Raw genomic sequence first — 23,305 nt, 5'->3', positions numbered from 1 at the left:
GGAGGAGCCAGTGCACACCACCTGATCCTAAAGCTTTACTTTTTGTGCCCTGTCTCCTGCGGAGCCGCTATTCCCCCATGGTCCTTTCAGGAACCCCAGCATCCACTACGGACTCCGAGAAATAGAATTATCGGTAAGTAAATTCTTATTATTTCATAGGTTATGTCCATACTAAATAATTTGTAGGTTTTTTTCTTTTTACTTTACTCTAAGTTTTGAAGACAGGCCCTCATTCCGAGTTGTTCGCTCGGTAAATTTCATCGCATCGCAGCGATTTTCCGCTTAGTGCGCATGCGCAATGTCCGCACTGCGACTGCGCCAAGTAAATTTGCTATGAAGTTAGGATTTTTACTCACGGCTTTTTCTTCACTCAGGCGATCGTAGTGTGATTGACAGGAAGTGGGTGTTTCTGGGCGGAAACAGGCCGTTTTATGGGCGTGTGGGAAAAAACGCTACCGTTTCCGGAAAAAACGCAGGAGTGGCTGGAGAAACGGGGGAGTGTCTGGGCGAACGCTGGGTGTGTTTGTGACGTCAAACCAGGAACGACAAGCAGTGAACTGATCGCAGATGCCGAGTAAGTCTGAAGCTACTCTGAAACTGCTAAGAAGTTTGTAATCGCAAAATTGCGAATACGTCGTTCGCAATTTTAAGATGCTAAGATTCACTCCCAGTAGGCGGCGGCTTAGCGTGAGCAACTCTGCTAAAATCACCTTGCGAGCGAACAACTCGGAATGACCTCCACTGTGTGGAGGTTAAACATGTTTTATAACAAAAAAAATGCATGTGTAACCCAATGCGTAATAGAGGCCAGCAATATGTACTCCCACCAGGGCTAAGCTTGATGCTGTGCTAGACAGAACCCACTCCCGGGAGAGAGAGGAACTTTACATACAGTATCATAGTTAATCAACTGTTAGTGACAATATACATCATTGTACATCAGGGGCCTAATGCAGTAAGGATAGTAAATTCTGCTTATTAGCAGAATTTGCTATCCTTTGGAGTGCATGCTGAGGGCCATCGCTGGGCAAGGCCGCTTGTTAGCAGAAATAGAGGAAGCCTCCTGCCGGTGCAGCTTAGTTGCGCCCGCAGGAGACTCGCCGCCATCTTAACGATAGCGGCGGCTGCATGTGACATCACGCAGCTGCCGTGATCACGCTCTCGACACGCCCCCGTTTGTCCGGCTCCACCCCCACAACGCTCAGTCTCCTCCCTGGAAACGGAACGTTGCCCGCCCCGCCACCGCCTGTGCCTGATTGACAGGCAGAGGCGATCGCATTTTCTGCATTTTTCTAAAAAATTCCGGTTGGATCGCACTCTGCAATCCAACCTGACTTAGGCCCTAAGTCCACCTACATCATGTCTTTTGTTGTCTTCCATAGACCGCGAAAGCAGCAGTAACGCACACATAACGGAGCAGACTAGTTCTGTCAAGTGGTTCTTATCTGCTGTCACATTCTATGATTCTAGAACGAATTTGAGCATTGTAATAGTCACAAATGTTGCTTTTGTTGCGGCCTCATCACTTTATGGAGTACAGAGATTTAATAACATTGTTTCTTTTTTCCTATGTGCCAATGTGCTTGGGCCCGTACGTAAGTGTTGCAGTTCTGCATGGTTCTTGAACTCTTTTATCTACTTGTTATGTATTAAAGGGGATCTACCATGAAAACATGAGCGAGTGCCCATTAATATATCCTAGTTTGATATAAATGCTGCTTCTCTAAAGCAGTGACAGGGATTGTTATTCATAAATCACTATATACACTTACAGTTTACAACAAAAAGAATACGAGCACTCAGAGCTGTATTTCAATTATTATAATAGACAATGGTGATGTGCAGTAACCCTGAGCAACTGAGACAGTCTCACTCAGTCTAGTGCATGCTAGACAGTGGAAGCTGATCTCTGGTTGGTGCGAGTTGCTGTCCATTTACACAATAGTCTCCTATGTCTACATGACAATACAAATAGAAAATGTAAACTGTAATGGTGGATTCCCTAAAATGGCTGACTGATGCTGCTAATCAGCCGGGATTATCCCTCCAGCATTGTCTCCCTGGTGACTGTCACCTTCCCTCTGTGTACTGCCTGGGCAGGCTGTTTGGATAATATGCACTTGATGATTTCCATCCCTGGTTTATGATGGATACTAATGTAGATATTTATCAAAGCTTGGAGAGAGATCAATGGTTTTATATACTAAGCCTTGGAGAGAGATAAAGTGGATGGAGATGAAGTACCAGCCAATCAGCTCCTAACTGCCATGTTACAGGCTGTGTGTGAAAAATGACAGTCAGGAGCTGGTTTTACTGGTACTTTATCTCCGTCCACTTTATCTCTCTCCAAGCAGATATCCCCCGAAGTGGCAGGTGACACTCATACTTGGGCTGTGCTTGAGTGTAAGCCTGTGCTAGACTTTGGTTAAATCTCTTATCTATTAACCGTGTGGCTGCAGTTTCTTTAACACGTTTTACCACTTACCCTAACCCGTTCCATCTGTCATCCTCCTTAGGGTTGATGTTAAAGTTACATGTCATGCATTCCGTCATGTTGTAGTCTGATAAGTAATTATGAGATTGCAGCCCCGGATCTAACGACAGGATTATTTTGGGCCTGGTATGAAGGGGCTGTAACTCTGCGCTTGGTTAGTGTGGCTGCAGCACATTTCTGACTTTCTGTCCCACCCATAGTTGCAGACCCTCCAACATGAGCCCTTCCATCTGGTACACAATGCTCTGCACCTGGACTTTCCCCTCAATGTGTGATTGCCCTCACCTGTGTTGAACTAGTTAATTGATGAGAATGATCTTCAATTCAAGTGACGGCAATCATACATTGATGGGGCAGTTCGAGTATTTTGTACCTGATGGAAGGGGTCATGTTGGAAGGTATGTAGTTGCTGCATGGTGGCATGAACGTGGGTGTGGCCATAGCATTTTTGGCACTACTTTGTCTTCCCCCTCTTTGCACACCTGGATGTGACTGAAACACCATACACAGGGGTATTCCCATAATGCACTGATTCTGATGCTCCTAAAGCCGTGCATAGAGGTTCAGCCCATTTTTACATGAGAGCCCATAAGATGGAGAAATGCAACAGGGATGTCCCCATTAATGGACCCTGTGCTACCCCACTGGTTGGTTGATGTCTCCATTAATGGACCCTGTGCTACCCCACTGGGTGGGTGATATCCCCATTAATGAACCCTGTGCCACCCCACTGGTTGATTGATGTCCCCATTAATGGACTCTGTGCTACCCCACCACGTGCTTAACCCCTCAGTCTGGTACCTAGTCCAGCTTTATTGCCTGTGGCCCGGACTAATTGCTTGGGAAGATCCTTGATTTGGCTTGACGTGGTTTGCACTAACTTGTCTCCTAGTGACTGCGTCACCCAATTTCCTGATATTTATTTGTACTACGTAGCCTGATGTGGGCGTAGATGTTGAGGTGAATCAGTGTCAGATGACCAGGACTACAACCTATGAGATACAGGAATTGGAGTCCGATGAAGACGGGGGGATAATTATACTGGGCAAGCCCTCCATGCAGAAACCGCCCCGGAAGGAACGACCGGTTGAGGTATGGGACGACCAGGTGACCCCGAATCTCGCCTTATACAGGCTCCTCTCTCACCTTATGTTCTAGTTTATTTACATCACAATTACTCAGATAACCTGGGATCCATGTAACGGTGCCTGAAACCGGAAGCTCTGCATTCAGAATGAAAGGAGTTATATAGGGGTAGATGTATGAAGCAGTGATAAGAGTGGAGCACAGTGTGCCATGGTAGCCAATCAGCTGCTGCGTATAATGTTATAACTGCACTAGATAAATGGTTACTTCAAAGTTGATTGGTTGCCATGGCACATGTCTCCACTCTTATCACTGCCTCATACATCTACCCCATAATGAGATACTGGTATGTGTACGAACGGGTACATGTCATACTGTGTGTGTGTGTGTGTACACGTGGGTTGTGTGTACACGTGGGTTGTGTGTACACATGGGTGTATGTTGCACTGGTGTTTGTTGCATTGGTGTATGTCAGGGATACAGTTACATTGCCAGCAGTCGGGTTTCCCGGCGGTCAGGATAGCGACGCCGGAATCCCGACCGCTGACAGTGCCGACAGCCGGAATCCCAGCTAATAGGGGCTATTCCCACTCGTGGGTGTCCACGACACCCACAGCGAGCCTGCAAGGGGCTGGCTAGTGCTCTCCCCGCTGCTGGCATTCTGGTATGCTGACCGCAGGCATCCCATACCCAACGCGTATGTTATGTCATACTAGTGTACGTACACGTGTGTGTATGTTGCACTGGCATGTGTACATGTGAGTGTATAAAAGACACAACTACACTAAACTACTGTTACAGCGCCTCAAAATTATAACAAATGAACATCCCTAATGGGGGACAGCTCCTGAAATACTGCGCATGCCAATATCACTATGTGTAGTGAAAGAGCAAACAACGAAACAAGGAAAGAAAAGGCTGCGCTGTATGTCAGGAGATGATGAAGAAAAGAGCCGGCGTATGAAAATATAAATTTATTAAAAAACAATAAGACAAGATATATATGTCACAATGAAATAAAAAAAAATGGTGAGAGTAATAATCACACCTGGATGATCTCGGAGTATATAGTGTCTCTTGTTTATATGACACAATTAAAGGACTAGATGGTGATAAAAAGTCCGATTTCTGTAGCCTGTCAGCCGTTGCTGAACTAAGATAAGGTGCACTGCAGCACAAACAGTTCCAAATAGCAGTGTGCTAATGATGATCAGGTGTAAAATGCAGATGGTGTTACCTCTCCTGTGGGCTGGTCGATAGCTGGGCGTCCCCGGCCGTCAGTCCTGCAATGCCCACATCCAATGTGCAGCGGAGGGGAGGAAGGATCACTTTGTGATGTAACTGGCTGTCGAGGCGTATCGTCCAGCGGTCGCTCTCAAACTATTAGCAGTCAGACGGGGATCCAGTTTGGTCAGTGTACGTAACACCTGATGTAGCACCTAGGCAAGGTGTGTGAAGAGGCGGGGCCCTGACGCGTTTCGTCACATACCATGTGACTTTTTCAAAGGTGTACGCCTCGACAGCCAGTTACATCACAAAGTGATCCTTCCTCCCCTCCGCTGCACAGTGGATGTGGGCATTGCAGGACTGACGGCCGGGGACGCGCGGCTATCGACCAGCCCACAGGAGAGGTAACACCATCTGCATTTTACACCTGATCATCATTAGCACACTGCTATTTGGAACTGTTTGTGCTGCAGTGCACCTTATCTTAGTTCAGCAACGGCTGACAGGATACAGAAATCAGACTTTTTATCACCATCTAGTCCTTTAATTGTGTCATATAAACAGGAGACACTATATACTCCGAGATCATCCAGGTGTGATTATTACTCTCACCATTTTTTTTTATTTCATTGTGACATATATATCTTGTCTTATTGTTTTTTAATAAATTTATATTTTCATACGCCGGCTCTCTTCTTCATCATCTCCTGACATACAGCGCAGCCTTTTCTTTCCTTGTTTCGTTACATGTGAGTGTATGTTGCACTGGTAAGATACTGCCGCATGGGATCCCGGCGATAACAATGCCGACGCCGGAATTCCGCACAGCGGTACAATTTTCAGTGCTGGAATACCGGCGATACAGGCTATTCTCTGTCTGTCGGTGTCCACAACTCTCATAGAGGGAGAATATAACCTGTGGCGAGTGCTGCGAGCCCGCAAGGGGCTTTCTAGCGCTCGCACTGCTGCCGGCATACTGATGGCTGGGATGCCGCTGTCTGTATACTGATGGCCGGCATCCCAGCCATTGGTATTTCATACCGACCCCGTGTGTACACGTGAATGCATGTTGCACGGGTGTGTGTTTGCATGGGTATATGTTGCACTGGTGTGTGTACGTGTGGGTATATGTTGCACTGGTGTGTGTTCACGTGGGTGCATGTTGCACTGGTGTGTGGGTATATGTTGCACTGGTGTGTGTACACGTGGGTATATGTTGCACTGGTGTGTGTATGCATGGGTATATGTTGCACTGGTGTGTGTACGTGTGGATATATGTTGCACTGGTGTGTGTATGCATGGGTATATGTTGCACTGGTGTGTGTACGTGTGGGTATATGTTGCACTGGTGTGTGTACACGTGGGTATATGTTGCACTGGTGTGTGTACACGTGGGTATATGTTTCACTGGTGTGTACACATGGATGCACGTTGCACTGGTATGTGTATGTGTGGGTATATGCTGCACTGGTGTGTCTACACGTGGGTGCATGTTGCACTGTTAGTGTACACATGGGTATATGTTGCACTAGTGTTTGTACGCGGGGGTAGACCCTGCGGGTGGGCGTGCCAGCCTTGCACAGTCAGACGTACGGATGTACAGAAGGGGTGGGCTTTGTAGTAGCATTAACATTAATGCAGATGCAACTGCGGCAAAAGCTGCGTCCGCTTCTGGGGCCGTCTCTGAATCGCACCCAGTACTACCAAAGGGAAAATCCCTTCAGGTGTCTGTCTAGTCTTTATATGTATATTTGCCCTTCGCGCTTGTGAGTAACGGTCATATCTGTAAGAAAAGCGCTGTTTTGTATATTTGCAGCTTCCTGTTGGTATAAAAAAAAAATAAGAATTTACTTACCGATAATTCTATTTCCGTAGTCCGTAGTGGATGCTGGGAACTCCGTAAGGACCATGGGGAATAGCGGCTCCGCAGGAGACTGGGCACAAAAGTAAAGCTTTAGGACTACCTGGTGTGCACTGGCTCCTCCCCCTATGACCCTCCTCCAAGCCTCAGTTAGGATACTGCGCCCGGACGAGCATACACAATAAGGAAGGATTTTGAATCCCGGGTAAGACTCATACCAGCCACACCAATCACACCGTACCACCTGTGATCTGAACCCAGTTAACAGCATGATAACAGAGGAGCCTCTGAAAAGATGGCTCACAACAACAAAAACCCGATTTTTGTAACAGCAACTATGTACAAGTATTGCAGACAATCCGCACTTGGGATGGGCGCTCAGCATCCACTACGGACTACGAGAAATAGAATTATCGGTAAGTAAATTCTTATTTTCTCTGACGTCCTAGTGGATGCTGGGAACTCCGTAAGGACCATGGGGATTATACCAAAGCTCCCAAACGGGCGGGAGAGTGCGGATGACTCTGCAGCACCGAATGAGAGAACTCCAGGTCCTCCTCAGCCAGGGTATCAAATTTGTAGAATTTAGCAAACGTGTTTGCCCCTGACCAAGTAGCTGCTCGGCAAAGTTGTAAAGCCGAGACCCCTCGGGCAGCCGCCCAAGATGAGCCCGCCTTCCTTGTGGAATGGGCTTTTACAGATTTAGGCTGTGGCAGGCCTGCCACAGAATGTGCAAGCTGAATTGTACTACAAATCCAACGAGCAATAGTCTGCTTAGAAGCAGGAGCACCCAGCTTGTTGGGTGCATACAGGATAAACAGCGAGTCAGATTTTCTGACTCCAGCCGTCCTGGAAACATATATTTTCAGGGCCCTGACTACATCCAGCAACTTGGAGTCCTCCAAGTCCCTAGTAGCCGCAGGTACCACAATAGGCTGGTTCAGGTGAAACGCTGAAACAACCTTAGGAAGAAATTGAGGACGAGTCCTCAATTCTGCCCTGTCCGTATGAAAAATTAGGTAAGGGCTTTTATAGGATAAAGCCGCCAATTCTGACACACGCCTGGCCGAAGCCAGGGCCAACAGCATTACCACTTTCCATGTGAGATATTTTAAGTCCACAGTGGTGAGTGGTTCAAACCAATGTGATTTTAGGAACCCCAAAACTACATTGAGATCCCAAGGTGCCACTGGAGGCACAAAAGGAGGCTGTATATGCAGTACCCCCTTGACAAACGTCTGAACTTCAGGAACTGAAGCCAGTTCTTTCTGGAAGAAAATCGACAGGGCCGAAATTTGAACCTTAATGGACCCTAATTTTAGGCCCATAGACAGTCCTGTTTGCAGGAAATGCAGGAATCGACCCAGTTGAAATTCCTCTGTAGGGGCCTTCCTGGCCTCGCACCACGCAACATATTTACGCCAAATACGGTGATAATGTTGTGCGGTTACATCCTTCCTGGCTTTGATCAGGGTAGGGATGTGAAGCTCCGGGTACCAAGTCCTTCTTGGCCAATCCGGAGCCACGAGTATAGTTCTTACTCCTCTCCGTCTTATAATTCTCAGTACCTTGGGTATGAGAGGCAGAGGAGGGAACACATACACTGACTGGTACACCCATGGTGTTACCAGAGCGTCCACAGCTATTGCCTGAGGGTCCCTTGACCTGGCACAATACCTGTCTAGTTTTTTGTTGAGGCGGGACGCCATCATGTCCACCTTTGGTTTTTCCCAACGGTTCACAATCATGTGGAAGACTTCTGGATGAAGTCCCCACTCTCCCGGGTGGAGGTCGTGCCTGCTGAGGAAGTCTGCTTCCCAGTTGTCCACTCCCGGAATGAACACTGCTGACAGTGCTATCACATGATTTTCCGCCCAGCGAAGAATCCTTGCAGCTTTTGCCATTGCCCTCCTGCTTCTTGTGCCGCCCTGTCTGTTTACGTGGGCGACTGCCGTGATGTTGTCTGACTGGATCAGCACCGGCTGACCTTGAAGCAGAGGTCTTGCTAGGCTTAGAGAATTGTAGATGGCCCTTAGCTCCAGGATATTTATGTGGAGTGATGTCTCCAGGCTTGACCACAAGCCCTGGAAATTTCTTCCCTGTGTGACTGCTCCCCAGCCTCTCAGGCTGGCATCCGTGGTCACCAGGACCCAGTCCTGAATGCCGAATCTGCGGCCCTCTAGAAGATGAGCACTCTGCAACCACCACAGGAGAGACACCCTTGTCTTTGGTGACAAGATTATCCGCTGATGCATCTGAAGATGCGACCCGGACCATTTGTCTAGCAGATCCCACTGGAAGGTTCTTGCGTGGAATCTGCCGAATGGGATTGCTTCGTAGGAAGCCACCATTTTTCCCAGGACCCTTGTGCATTGATGCACTGAGACTTGGCCTGGTTTTAGGAGATTTCTGACTAGCTCGGATAACTCCCTGGCTTTCTCCTCCGGGAGAAAAACCTTTTTCTGGACTGTGTCCAGGATCATCCCTAGGAATAGAAGGCGTGTCGTCGGGATCAGCTGCGATTTTGGAATATTGAGAATCCAACCGTGCTGCCGCAACACTATCTGAGATAGTGCTACCCCGACTTCCAACTGTTCCCTGGATCTTGCCCTTATCAGGAGATCGTCCAAGTAAGGGATAACTAAAACTCCCTTCCTTCGAAGGAGTATCATCATTTCGGCCATTACCTTGGTAAAGACCCGGGGTGCCGTGGACAAGCCAAACAGCAGCGTCTGAAACTGATAGTGACAATTCTGTACCACAAACCTGAGGTACCCTTGGTGAGAAGGGTAAATTGGGACATGTAGGTAAGCATCTTTGATGTCCAGAGACACCATATAATCCCCTTCTTCCAGGTTTGCAATCACCGCTCTGAATGACTCCATCTTGAATTTGAACCTCTGTATGTAAGTGTTCAAGGATTTTAGATTTAAAATTGGTCTCACCGAGCCGTCCGGCTTCGGTACCACAAACAGTGTGGAATAATGCCCCTTTCCCTGTTGCAGGAGGGGTACCTTGATTATCACCTGCTGGGAATACAGCTTGTGAATGGCTTGCAATACTGCCTCCCTGTCTGAGGGAGACGTCGGTAAAGCAGACTTTAGGAAACGGCGAGGGGGAGACGTCTCGAATTCCAATTTGTACCCCTGAGATACCACCTGAAGGATCCAGGGGTCCACTTGCGAGTGGGCCCACTGCGCGCTGAACTTCTTGAGACGGGCCCCCACCGTGCCTGAGTCCGCTTGTAAAGCCCCAGCGTCATGCTGAGGACTTTGCGGAGGCGGGAGAGGGCTTCTGTTCCTGGGAACTGGCTGTGTGCTGCAGCCTTTTTCCTCTCTCTCTGCCACGGGGCAGAAATGAGGAGCCTTTTGCCCGCTTGCCCTTATGGGGCCGAAAGGACTGCGCCTGATAATACGGCGTCTTCTTATGTTGAGAGGCTACCTGGGGTAAAAATGTGGATTTTCCAGCAGTTGCCGTGGCTACCAGGTCTGATAGACCTACCCCAAATAACTCCTCCCCCTTATAAGGCAATACTTCCATGTGCCTTTTGGAATCCGCATCACCTGACCACTGCTGCGTCCATAACCCTCTTCTTGCAGAAATGGACAGCGCGCTAACTCTTGATGCCAGTCGGCAAATATCCCTCTGCGCATCACGCATATATAAAAATGCATCTTTTAAATGCTCTATAGTCAGTAATATACTGTCCCTATCTAGGGTATCAATATTTTCAGTCAGGGAATCCGACCACGCCACCCCAGCACTGCACATCCAGGCTGAGGCGATTGCCGGTCGCAGTATAACACCCGTGTGAGTGTATATACATTTTAGGATATTCTCCTGCTTTCTGTCGGCAGGTTCCTTTAGGGCGGCCGTATCAGGAGGGGGGTAGTGCCACCTGTTTAGACAAGCGTGTGAGCGCTTTATCCACCCTAGGGGGTGTTTCCCAACGTGCCCTATCCTCTGGCGGGAAAGGGTATGATGCCAATAACCTTTTAGGAATTATCAGTTTTTTATCGGGGGAAACCCACGCCTCATCACACACTTCATTTAATTCCTCGGATACAGGAAAAACTACAGGCAGTTTTTTCTCACCAAACATAATACCCTTTTTAGTGGTACTTGTATTATCAGAAATATGCAAAACATTTTTCATTGCCTCAATCATGTAACGTGTGGCCCTACTGGAAGTCACACTTGTCTCATCATCGTCGACACTGGAGTCAGTATCCGTGTCTGTGTCTGCCATCTGAGGTAACGGGCGTTTTAGAGCCCCTGATGGCGTTTGAGACCCCTGGACAGGCACAAGCTGAGTAGCCGGCTGTCTCATATCGTCAACTGTCTTTCGTAAAGAGCTGACATTGTCACGCAATTCCTTCCATAAGCTCATCCACTCAGGTGTCGACTCCCTAGGGGGTGACAACTCTATTATAGGCAATTGCTCCGCCTCCATCTCATTTTCCTCCTCAAACATGTCGACACAATCGTACCGACACACCGCACACACACAGGGAATGCTCTGATAGAGGACAGGACCCCACTAGCCCCTTGGGGAGACAGAGGGAAAGTATGCCAGCACACACCAGAGCGCTATATATAGACAGGAATACCACTATATAACGTGCTTTTCCCTTTATAGCTGCTGTTATTATCAAAACTGCGCCAAATTAGTGCCCCCCCTCTCTTTTTTTACCCTTTTCTGTAGTGCAGGACTGCAGGGGAGAGCCAGGGAGACGTCCTTCCAGCGGAGCTGTGATGGAAAATGGCGCCCGTGTGCTGAGGAGATAGGCTCCGCCCCCTTCTCGGCGGCCTTTTCTCACGCTTTTTGGTGAATTCTGGCAGGGGTTAAAATACATCCATATAGCCCTGGGGTTATATGTGGTGTATTTTCGCCAGCCAAGGTGTTTTACATTGCTGCTCAGGGCGCCCCCCCCTAGCGCCCTGCACCCTCAGTGACCGGAGTGTGAAGTGTGCCTGAGGAGCAATGGCGCACAGCTGCAGTGCTGTGCGCTACCTTGTTGAAGACTGATGTCTTCTGCCGCCGATTTTTCCGGACCTCTTCTTGCTTCTGACTCTGTAAGGGGGCCGGCGGCGCGGCTCTGGGACCGGACTCCGAGGCTGGGCCTGTGTTCGGTCCCTCTGGAGCTAATGGTGTCCAGTAGCCTAAGAAGCTGTAAGCAGGCAGGTTCGCTTCTTCTCCCCTTAGTCCCTCGATGCAGTGAGCCTGTTGCCAGCAGGTCTCACTGAAAATAAAAAACCTAAAACTAAACTTTCACTAAGAAGCTCAGGAGAGCCCCTAGTGTGCACCCTTCTCGGCCGGGCACAAAAATCTAACTGAGGCTTGGAGGAGGGTCATAGGGGGAGGAGCCAGTGCACACCAGGTAGTCCTAAAGCTTTACTTTTGTGCCCAGTCTCCTGCGGAGCCGCTATTCCCCATGGTCCTTACGGAGTTCCCAGCATCCACTAGGACGTCAGAGAAAGATGTGTTATAGTTTGATGCAGTTTTATAACTCAGTATAATGACTAAAGACAATGACTCTGTATTGATTCGATACACTTCTTCCAAAGTATGTGTCATACAGCACGGATGGTGTAATGGATAGCGTTACTGGCTCACAGCACTGAGGTCATGGGCTTGATTCCCACCATGGCCCTAACTGTGTGGAGTTTGTATATTCTTTCCTTGCTTGCGTGGGTTTCCTTCCACACTCCATAAATATACTGGGAGGTTAACTGCTCCTGACAAAAATGAACCCTAGTGTATGCGTGTAGTACACGCCGTGTACATGGGCAGACCAGATGGGCCAAGTGGTTCTTATCTGCCGTCACATTCTATGTATTTTTACTTACCAGCGGAATCTACTCACTTCCTTTAGCAATAGCAAATATTTGCGGTAAGCATGATGGCGGTTCAGGGTGTAGTACAATAGATCTAATAGGTTGCTAACATATGACCAATAGGTAAATAAGGTTGATGGGGTGAAAATGTCAACATTACAATGGTCGACACAAAAATGGTCGGCAGGTTTTGTTTTGGGGGGGGGGGTTAGGCCAAATCTTGTATAGTCCATGCCATGTGACCACCATCAATACAAACGTACCCTTGCGGGCTCACTTCATTCGCCATGCTTCAGGCAAGGTGGCTCACTCCACTGCACTCGCCCGCCACAGGTTACTATTCCCAACAGATGTCCACGTGGATAGTAAATCAAGCAAATCTTGGGAAAACATGTGACCCCCCCCCCCCTCATGTCGGTCTTTTGTGTACGTGTCGACCTTAAGCACTGCAGACCTTTCATCTGTCGATCTTTTGTACATGTCGACCTTATATGCATGTCGACCATATGGTGTTGACCTATTGACTGTCAACAAATATATTGTCGATCTGTCGTCCGGATACCGCCATTCATCAGATCGTGTTACACATAATTTTTAGGAGCTATTTCTTCCTCAAGCCAGTGGTTTTTAATGTATGGTTGTGCCAGAGATAGCGGCATCTCCACGTTCCCAGTGACGGTGCATGGCATTTGGTTACACACACGTTTTAGGCCTCTCCGCTCCTCTCTCACAGCCAGCATGAACTTACTGTACATAGAATGGGGTTCTTAGAGCGTCACACACAGTGACACCTCTCAAACACTGCTCTGTCATTTTCAACATTGGTGGTCTTTTGTTACCCGAATGACACACAAGGGGTGTAAATATACTGTGTGTAAACTCCTGTAAATAATATCTCTGTATTGATACATGGTTTTCATGTGTAAAATGTTGGAGTATATGATTTATGAAGCAGTGTCAAGGGTGGAGAATTGAGCCAGTGGAGAAGTTGCCCATGGCAACCAATCAGCATTGAGGTAACATTTATAATTTGCATACTCTACAATTGTAGGGAGCAGCTGATTGGTTGCCATGGGCAACTTCTCCACAGGCTCACTTCTCCACTCTTTTCACTGCTTCATGAATAGACCCCTAAGTTGTGATGTCATTCATTGAACTTAGTAAATTGTGATGTTATCCATTGAACCAGTGAGTTGTGATGTCATCACTTTTCACTTGTGTAGAGTAAGGAATAATGCACTACCTAATGTAAATGAATGACTTTTGGAAGTCACGTCATATATTGCTCCCGAGACCTAATGATAGCCATATAATTTATATTAGGGAGTGTATTATATTATTACCATGTGTGAAGTACAAATGTGTAGTAACCCATAACAACTAATCAGGCCTTTGCTTACACTGTCACTTGCACTACAGAGATCAACACAAGTTGCTGATTGGGTGTTAACGGTTATCACTGTATGGTACCTGTGTTTCCATTAATAACCCCGCCTGTTCCTTTCATGTAAATACCTATCTCTCTCAGTACAGAGAATATTCATCTTAACATTATTTCATTTGCTTTTTGTTAACTTGATCAGGGCATAAAGCGTGGCAACTTCTGATGTCCTGAGCCTGCCTAAAGTAATGAAAGTACTAGGTGATGTACGGTTATAAGTAGTGCAGATAATGCATGGTGCCGACTCTGGTTATGTCCTGCTTACTGCAGCTCTACAGTGCATGGGGCGGCAAAGATGGTCACATGATCCACGGGTCAGTCAGCATCACATTGCCGTACACAGGTTATGTCCTGCTTATTGCAGCTGTACAGTGCATGGGGCGGCAGAGATGGTCACATGATCCATGGGTCAGTCGGCATCACATTGCCGTATGCAGGTCATGCCCTGCTTACTACAGCTTTACAGTGCATGGGGCGGCAGAGATGGTCACATGATCCATGGGTCAGTCAGCATCACATTGCCGTACACAGGTCATGTCCTGCTTACTGCAGCTGTACAGTGCATGGGGCGGCAGAGATGGTCACATGATCCATGGGTCAGTCAGCATCACATTGCCGTACACAGGTCATGTCCTGCTTACTGCAGCTGTACAGTGCATGGGGCGGCAGAGATGGTCACATGATCCATTGGTCAGTCGGCATCACATTGCCATACACAGGTTACGGCTGTTCACAGGTTATGTCATGCTTACTGCATTTGCACAGTGCATGGGGCGGCAGAGATGGCCACCTATCCGTGGGTCAGTCGTCATCATATTGCCGTACTCTGGCACGTTTGGAGCAAAATAAGAATAAGGATATTTGAATATATCAAGTTCTAGAAGTCCCCGTCTCACCTCCTTTAATCACTGATTCCAGATCAATGTAGTTAGTTGTCATTTGTGAGACGGACGGACCAAAATGTATTTTCTATGAAAATTCCTGCCTTTACACTACAATCATCCGTCTGACTTGCACAAAGACAGTCACCAACAGAAAATTGGCCGAGGTTGTCATATTAAATCCTTATTGGTCATTTACTATGCATCCATTAGACAATATGCAGGCAAGTCGCTACAAAAGGCTCAGCCAATACAATTAGATCTATGGGGTCGATTCAATTCGGCAACTTATGAATAGCGCCGGGAATTAGCTCCCGACACTATTCAATTCAGCTGCTAGTTACCCGCAATTGTCGGGAATTCTTCTCTCATCCCCGGGGGGTGAGAGAAGAAAACCGACAAAAGTGCTGCCGCACGGCCGGCGCGAGGCTGATTCTGTCGGGAATCAGCATCGCCGTGGGTAGTTAAGTCGGAAAATGCCCGTTCTCCCGACAAAACTACCTGTTAAGTCGGCGAGAACGGGCATTCGCCGACTTAACTTTAGCTGAATTGAATAGCGTCGGGAGCTAATTCCCGGCACTATTCATAAATTGCCGAATTGAATCGACCCCTTTATGTGGGTTACCATCACAGTTACGGATGCATGCAGTGATAAAAGGGCAGTTACAGATAGTGTATGGGTCGCTGCGTATCGGTCACTATAACTGTATCTACTGCCTGTTTATAATCTTCCGTTAGCTGTTCATGTTGGTCATGTCTGAGCTTTCTAGGGATATAAAATAACTGGGTTCTATTACGCTATAACAAATATAAAGTCTATATCGCATGACAAAGTATTCTGTGATATTGCCAGAGAACTCACATTCATTGTATATCAGTCTATTGGATATTCTGTTCCCTAACTTTATTCTGTGATTTTGGGGTTCACTCACCTTAGCCATGTTTCTCTGCCTGTGCAAGTTGCACTGTGTCTGCATCCGCCACGACCAATTTGAACACAGAGAGAAGAAATTTCAGTGGGTGTTCCTGGGTGGTAACGGGGGTGGCTAGCTGGACACAGGCATGATATGGTTAGCGACTGCGTCTAAAGATGCAGTTGCACTGACCCAGCTGGCCATGTTCATAGGGTTTGGTGCAATATTGGATGGTGCGACGGATGTGCGATTGATGAAGCAACATTTTATGCAAAGCAGCAGATTAATAGCTGGTGGGTGTATCTATAAATTCCATTGGCTGCGGCATTAGCATAAAGACGCAGTAACGCTGCCGATTGTGGCTGGAGTAACGTCTTCCTCTGATTTAGGCCACCTTAGCCTTGTCTTCCTTCCCTGCCTTGTCTTCCTTCCCTGCTTTGTCTCACCCCCTGTCGTGTCTTCCTTCCCTGCCGTGTCTTCCTTCCCTGCCGTGTCTTCCTTCCCTGCCGTGTCTTCCTTCCCTGCCGTGTCTTCCTGCCCTTCCGTGTCTTCCTTCCCTGCCTTGTCTCTCCCCCTGCCTTGTCTCTCCCCCTGCCTTGTCTCACCCCCTGCCTTGTCTCAGCCCCTGCCGTGTCTTTCTTCCCAGCCGTGTCTTCCTTCCCTGCCTTGTGTCACCCTCTGCCTTGTCTCTCCCCCTGCCTTGTCTCTCCCCCTGCCTTGTCTCTCCCCCTGCCTTGTCTCTCCCCCTGCCTTGTCTCTCCCCCTGCCTTGTCTCTCCCCCTGCCTTGTCTCACCCCCTGCCTTGTCTACCTGGTCCTTACATTTTATATGACTTCCTCACATGGTTCTCCCCCTTGGCTCATCTCTTATTATCCAAACCAGTTCTCATACCAAGGCTTTTCTGACTGTGCTCTGGCTTAATATCTAGGTTTATGTATTCTTTCTGCTATGTCTATTATGTTTTTGCTCTTTCTATTTACCTCTCGTCTACTTGCCTTCGGTTATCCTCCTCTGTTAGTCCATACTGTAAGATTCCTACCCTTTCCAAGCATAGCTTTTCCTGTCCTCACATTGGAGATTCTCTCTTACTAAAGAGCGTGTACTGATGTGCTGCAAGAGAATTATTACATTAGAGGCGCTATTGCCAGAATTCTTTCTCATTGTATCGCTAGATGGCGTATACTCGTTGAGTCACTGAGGAGCACTCGTACTTGTACTGTAACTGGAGGACTTACACGTTGTTCCTAGAAGAGCCGCACTTGTCTGGTTGCTAGAAGACCTCTTCTTGCACTATAAGAGTTTTCCTTGTTTTAGCGCCAGCTGCTGTACCACTGGATTTCACATGGCAGAACTGAGAGGGCATTATCTTGCTGGGAATAGGGGTATTTATTATTTTTCTATAAAGAAAGAGCAGAACACGGGCTAAACCATGGAAATTTAGAGGGGAGAAATCTGGAGACTTTTTTGCAGATAACGGAGATATTGGGCGCTATCTGGAGTAGGGAGCGCGCTAGCCGACTTTGACAACTCACTTTTCAGGAGGGGGGGGCATGACCAATGATGTGACTCATCGCTAATCGCGTCATAACATTGCTTTCTCCGCACAACTTCACCTGAGAGTCATGGGAATGCGGGAGGGTATGCTCCTTTAGCATGTAGCATAATGGGCAGCTTAATGTTACTGTGCTGTAATGTTGAGCCAGGATCCTCTAACCCCAGCTAACCCCCCACCACCCCCCCTTCCCCACCACCACCACCACACACACACATTTAAACTTTGCCCCCACCTGCAGCACAACATGGTCCTGCTCTATGCTGCCTATGGAGGAGGGGGTATGGGTCGTTGGGTGGACACAACTTAGGTCGACAGTCATTAGGTCGACCGTGGAAGGTTGACATGCATTAGGTCGACATGGTCATTAGGTTGACATGTACTAGGTTGACATGTTTTTTTAAACTTTTTTTTGCGTCATTTTCTTCGTAAAGTGACGGGAAACCCCAATTAGTGCACCATGTCCCCTCACATGGCTCGCTTCGCTCGCCATGCTTCGGGCAAGGTGCCTCACTCTGCTACTGCATTGTTAGACACATGTTACTGTTCCAGTCATAGTCCACGTGGATCGTTAAGTATGAAAAAATACAAAAAATTAAAAGAAAAATGTGAAAAAATCATGTCAACCTTTTGACCTGTCGACCTAGTACATGCCAACCTAATGACCATTTCGACATATTGACCCTGTCGGCCTTCAGACGTCGACCTAATGACTGTCGACCTAAGCTGTGTCGACCTAACGACAGTATCCCGGAGGGGGTGATGTACGTGATACTGTGCAGTAAAAGATCTCTTGGCTAGGGGTGTCCTGTCTGTGCCAGCAATGACTTCCTCACTATTTATCTGTATTTTTAAAAAGATCAGTTCGAGAACAGAGGTGATACTCTCATCAGATCTCTCAGGAGAGGGCTGAGCAATAATCATGGGTGGCTGAGAATGTTTCGCCATACCCCATGTATACATAGGGCACCCACTGTATGTGTCCTGGGTTTCTCAGCCAATACTGGCCTTTGATAATGGAACACTTGGTAAGTCTGTCTATATCTGTGGTACTGTATTTAGCATATGGGTTAGGAAGCTTCATTTCATGTCATATGGTGGTCTAGTCTTCTGTTCCAGAATTATGAGGTTCTCCAACATCTCATTGAAGCCCCAAGTATAGCAGTCTCAATTAAATTTTTGATCTAGACTCACATAGGCCCATGATTTGCTCCTCTAGAGCAGAGCGGGACCTCAGAGGAGAAGGAGGAACCAACGCTGAAGACCACCCTCCCCTGCAGGTCCAGTAGGTGCCACCACCCGTGCAGTACTGAATGATGTAAGCCAAAGTTAAGTGTCTGCATGAGCGGCTCCTCTTTATTTTTTGCATATGCATTGTGGATACCTCCGTTGAAGGCAACCTGCATAGAGGATACCTCCGTTGTCTCCATAATGCGTATGACTGGCCAGTAGATGCCTGAGGTCTGTTCATAAATCATGATCTTCCAATCACTAATAATACATAAATATCTAAGGCCATAACACACATCCATCTCCATATATGTGTCTGTGCTGTGAAGGCCTAGATCTGAGACTTAGATGCCATCCTGCCCCTTCTCCCTCTCTCCCTTTCCTTTCCCTGGTTGCTGTCTACAGAAACAGGAGTGGCCGAGCCGAAGGTCACTCAGCCTCCGATTAAAACATCTGCAGCGAAAAGACCAGAAGACTCCAGAAGCAGAATGAGCTTAAAAAAGCCGCAGTAAGACTCCATTAACCATGACACTGCTGGTTAATGTGAGTATGACTCCTGCCCTTCCTATGTATTGGGGGTTACCGATGGGTGATGGGATCAGAATGCTATGTATCACATGGAATATTTACACTACAGAGCCTTTATACTTGTTTGAAGGTGTATAATATATTCCTATATTCATTTATCAATGATCTAAAATATCCTACCAGTCTGCACAGTAAAAATAGAACATGCTGCCTTTATCACACTATCCAAGGACCTCTCAGTGTTCCATAAATATACAGTAAGTACGTTGTAACAACAGTGAATTGTAATAAACTGGCGCTCAAACCATAAACATGTTTTCCCTTTGGCAAACACCCACAGTATGATCAGTGTTAATTCCACAACATGGAATAAACTGGATTGTAATCGCCCTTTTATGGGGAAAATGTTCAGAAGTTGACAATCACGGTAGGCCTTCCTGGTTTTCCAATAGTGCACGGTTCCTTTGAAGAATCCGCACAGTCTGTAATCGCTCCACTGACTCCTCCTACAGTGTCTTTTGAGTCTAAAAGAAATTCATGTACCCAATGGCGTAGCTACAGTATAATGGGTGCAGTGCACGTGTGCCCCAGGCAGAGACTGCGCACGAGTCCCCTCCTCTCTTAATATGCCCTTGCAGGTAACCCTTATTGCCCAAAGCTCAAAGCACAGGGGTAAGGAGAATACACAAAACAAAGAGCTAGTGCAGAGACCTTTACGTAAAAAGGTACATTTAATAACATGAATTGCACTCACAATTTTACGAGGTAGAAATCATATAACATCTCTCCAGTCCGGCTTGAATGGGATATAGGCTCGCCGACCCGGAGTCCTAGCAGCTGGAAGTAAGGACCAAACGTTTGCACAATCCCGGGAATCAGGCTCACCAACGGGAGGCTGCTAAGGAAGTCCCACAAATGCCTCTGGTTGGAGTCCACACAATTGCTTAACGCGTTTCAGACCTGTGCAGGTCCTTCATCAAAAGCGCGTGTCACTGTTAACATTTTCCCCATAAAAGAGTGATTACAAGCCTGCTTATTCCATGTGGTGGTTTTAATCACATTGTGGGTATTTGCTTTTGGGAACATGTTTATGGTTTAAGTGCCAGTCTATTGCACGTCACTATATAAATTATGCAAACCTCCTTTTACTAAACTCCTTGCTTTGCCTTTCTACTTTGTCTGGTTGTAATTTGCATTTTGCACCAAAGCCTTTATGTCTCCCAGATATAGTTTTTGTGGGCCATGGATATGTCACATAACCGCTTTGTGGATAAAACTATCCAGTGCATGGAGCTGTACTGTGCCAAATCCAAGGGCAATAAAATAAACAGCTCTGCCTGGTAAATAGAAAACCCTTGCTGAAAAGCATATAATGGCACTTGAAAGATAAGGCCATGTATTTAGTAGATGTTTGAGACGTGCATGTGCAAGCCAGTGTATTAAAGTTGCGTGAAGGTGGATCTTATGTCTTCGTCGTTCTTAGACTTTGATATCAGTATTTTATGCTGTGTTTAAAGGAATAACTAATGTAATGTATCCATAATCGAGTGCAGCGGTAGACAACCTGTTCCACTGCTGTGGAACTACATATCCCAGCAAGCCCTACCACAGTTTTTCGCATTCACTAACAGCAAAACTGTGGCAGGGCATGCTGGAAGGTGTAGTTCTACAGCGGCTGGAGTGCCATAGGTTTCCTACCCCTGATCTAGTGCTTCAAAATAATTTGATTTCACCTAATACATTGGAAAGCCAAACTGAAAAGCAGAGAATAAGGCTTGTAATCTTATTATATATAACAATGTGGTGGGGTCTCATCACATAGAACCTTGATGACTTTTATGAGAACTGGTGCACAAGAAAAAGGTAGTGTTGTCCACTCAGACATTTACTTTAATTCTCTAACCTGCACTTGAACAACTGAACGGAATCTGAGTTGTTACTATGGGCTCAATTGTCTCCTATCCAATAAATCTCCAAATTCTATCCCAGTGATGATTAAAAAGCATCAAAATAATGAAATGATTTATTTTCGGTTGCAGTTATGAACTCAGTAATTTGTACAGCCTATTCGATTAAATTGGATTTCCATTACAGTACAAACATCCATTTATAATATTTATATTGTACAATGAGCCATCGAGTTATGAATTAACTATTCAGCATGAAAATGTCTCTGTGCTAGGAACAACCTGTAGAGCGTTTGCCGTGTCAGGTAAATCTGCATTGCTGGCTGGGAAATGACCTGATGTGGCTCCTCCCACTGCAGCTCGCCTCCATGCCGGCATTCTGGCGGCCGGGATGCCGCTGTCGGTTTAGTGACAGTCGGCATCCCATACTCCGGGATCACATACTGATCATGGTGTTGGAATATTTACTTTATTTATTTATTATAGAGTATCAATTTTTTTTAAAGGGGCAATCACGTTTTTTAAAGGGGCAATCACTTACAAAGCAAAATCATGCGTTGTATGTGATTGCCCCTTTAAAAAAATGTCCGAGATCAGCCGGCATCCCCCACCTCCGTGATCTCTGACTTCATTACATCCTGGCAAACACGTTAATGTTAAGCATTAGTCCTACTTATTACTTATTATAATTAAATAAATGTGAATAGTAATACAAAATGGAAAACGCAAAAGCACTTTTCAGAGAAACACACACACACACACAAAGTATTTAGCACTGGGTATGCCACTGGCATTAAACAGTTTGAATAAAAACCCTACATTTTTAATATAATAGGCTTTTTTTAAGAAGCCACGGCGCTGTGCCAGTAGTCACAGCATAATAAAAACCCAGTGTTTAAAAAAATAAAAAAAACATTTGATATAAACCATGGTTTAAACCAGCCAATCTTGGTTTCTATTTATTTTATTAAACCGTACAGTAGGGCACTATGTGCCAGTGCATATTCTGCCTCAGCACCGCGTACTGCAATCCCTGTAGGTACAATCCTCAGAACTCTAATTAAACATTACTTATTATAAAGATCGTTATTTAAAGGATTTTGCTCCAAATGTGCCCTAGTGAAGAGGTTGAGAAAGTTTGTATCAACTGATGTTGTAAATATGTCACTGTCGGAGAACACATTTATTGTGTGTAATCTGGAACTGATCTGCACAGTAATCCATTGTCTGGGGAGGGAGAGGGTGACGAATCTGTGGCAATACTCATGTGAAGACCCATCTATTGCTAGAACTTCCTTAGGATCTTGGGGGTAATTCTGAGTTGATTGCAGCAGGAACTTTGTTAGAAGTTGGGCAAAACCATGTGCACTGCAGGGGGGGGGGGGGGGCAGATGTAACATGTGCAGAGAGAGTTAGATTTGGGTGAGCTGTGTTCAATCTGCAATCTAAATTGCAGTGTAAAAATAAAGCAGCCAGTATTTACCCTGCACAGAAACAAAATAACCCACCCAAATCTAACTCTCTCTGCAGTGCACGTGGTTTTGCCCATCTACTAACAAAGTTCCTGCAGCGATCAACTCAGAATTACCCCCCCTTGTCCGAAGACGGCGAGGCCAAGGGAGTGCAATGTTGTCATTTTGCCATGTTGCTGCTGCTGCCACCTTGTCATGTTCTGTCCTGACTTATTCTGCTGATAAAGGAATCGTGGGACAGGACAGGATCACCACAATTACCCAGAGGCTAAGATTTTAAGAACACTGCTACTGTTCTGGATTCAGGCCGATCCAATTAAAAAAAAAAAAAAACAGAAACAAAAAACTGGGAAAGTTTAGTTCTAACGTCACGCTCCTACTTTTCAACAAGTACGTCTAGACTTCCAGGAAAGAGCAAGCATCTGTGGGCCAAGATGGGGCTACAGAAAATTATCAGTTTACAGTGGGGCAAAAAAGTATTTGGACAGCCACCGATTGTGCAAGTTGACCCACTTAAAAAGATGAGAGAGGTCTGTAATTTCCAGCATAGGTACACTTCAACTGTGAGAGACAGAATCTGAAGGAAAAAAAACCCGGATATCACATTGTATGATTTTTAAACAATTTACTTGTATATTCTTGTGGAAAATAAATATTTGGACACCTACCAAGCAGCAAGATTTCTGGCTCTCACAGACCTGTTACTTCTTCTTTAAGAAGCTCTTCTATCCTCCACTCGTTACCTGCATTAATGGCACCTGTTTGAACTGGTTATCTGTATAAAAGACACCTGTCCACACCCTCAAACAGTCAGACTGCTACCTCTCCACCATGGCCAAGACCAGAGAGCTGTCTAAGGACACCAGAGACAAAA

At 46.5% G+C, this 23,305-nt stretch overlaps 1 protein-coding gene across 7 annotated transcripts in view; it reads left to right on the top strand.

Moving 5' to 3' along the window:
- REEP1 (receptor accessory protein 1) overlaps positions 1-23,305 on the top strand; it is a 148,658-nt gene that overhangs the window by 118,457 nt on the left and 6,896 nt on the right. For 2 of the 7 annotated variants that reach the window (XR_010178484.1, XR_010178468.1), the window contains 2 exons: positions 3,447-3,586; positions 18,930-19,067. The exons of 2 other annotated variants lie outside the window; for them this stretch is intronic. Coding sequence is in view for 3 of the 5 variants with exons in the window: in XM_063925008.1 (XP_063781078.1) it covers positions 3,447-3,586; positions 14,090-14,113 (164 nt within the window). In the remaining 2 variants the exon portion in view is untranslated. Of the gene's footprint in view, positions 1-3,446; positions 3,587-14,089; positions 14,149-18,929; positions 19,068-23,305 lie in introns of all 7 variants that reach the window. 3 more of the 7 variants (XM_063925008.1, XM_063925015.1, XM_063925007.1) reach the window with 3 other exon arrangements.

The sequence above is a fragment of the Pseudophryne corroboree genome, chromosome 1 (assembly GCF_028390025.1).
Source record: "Pseudophryne corroboree isolate aPseCor3 chromosome 1, aPseCor3.hap2, whole genome shotgun sequence".
In the NCBI taxonomy this organism is placed as follows: Eukaryota; Metazoa; Chordata; class Amphibia; order Anura; family Myobatrachidae; genus Pseudophryne; species Pseudophryne corroboree.
This window is presented reverse-complemented; position numbering and strand designations above follow the sequence as displayed.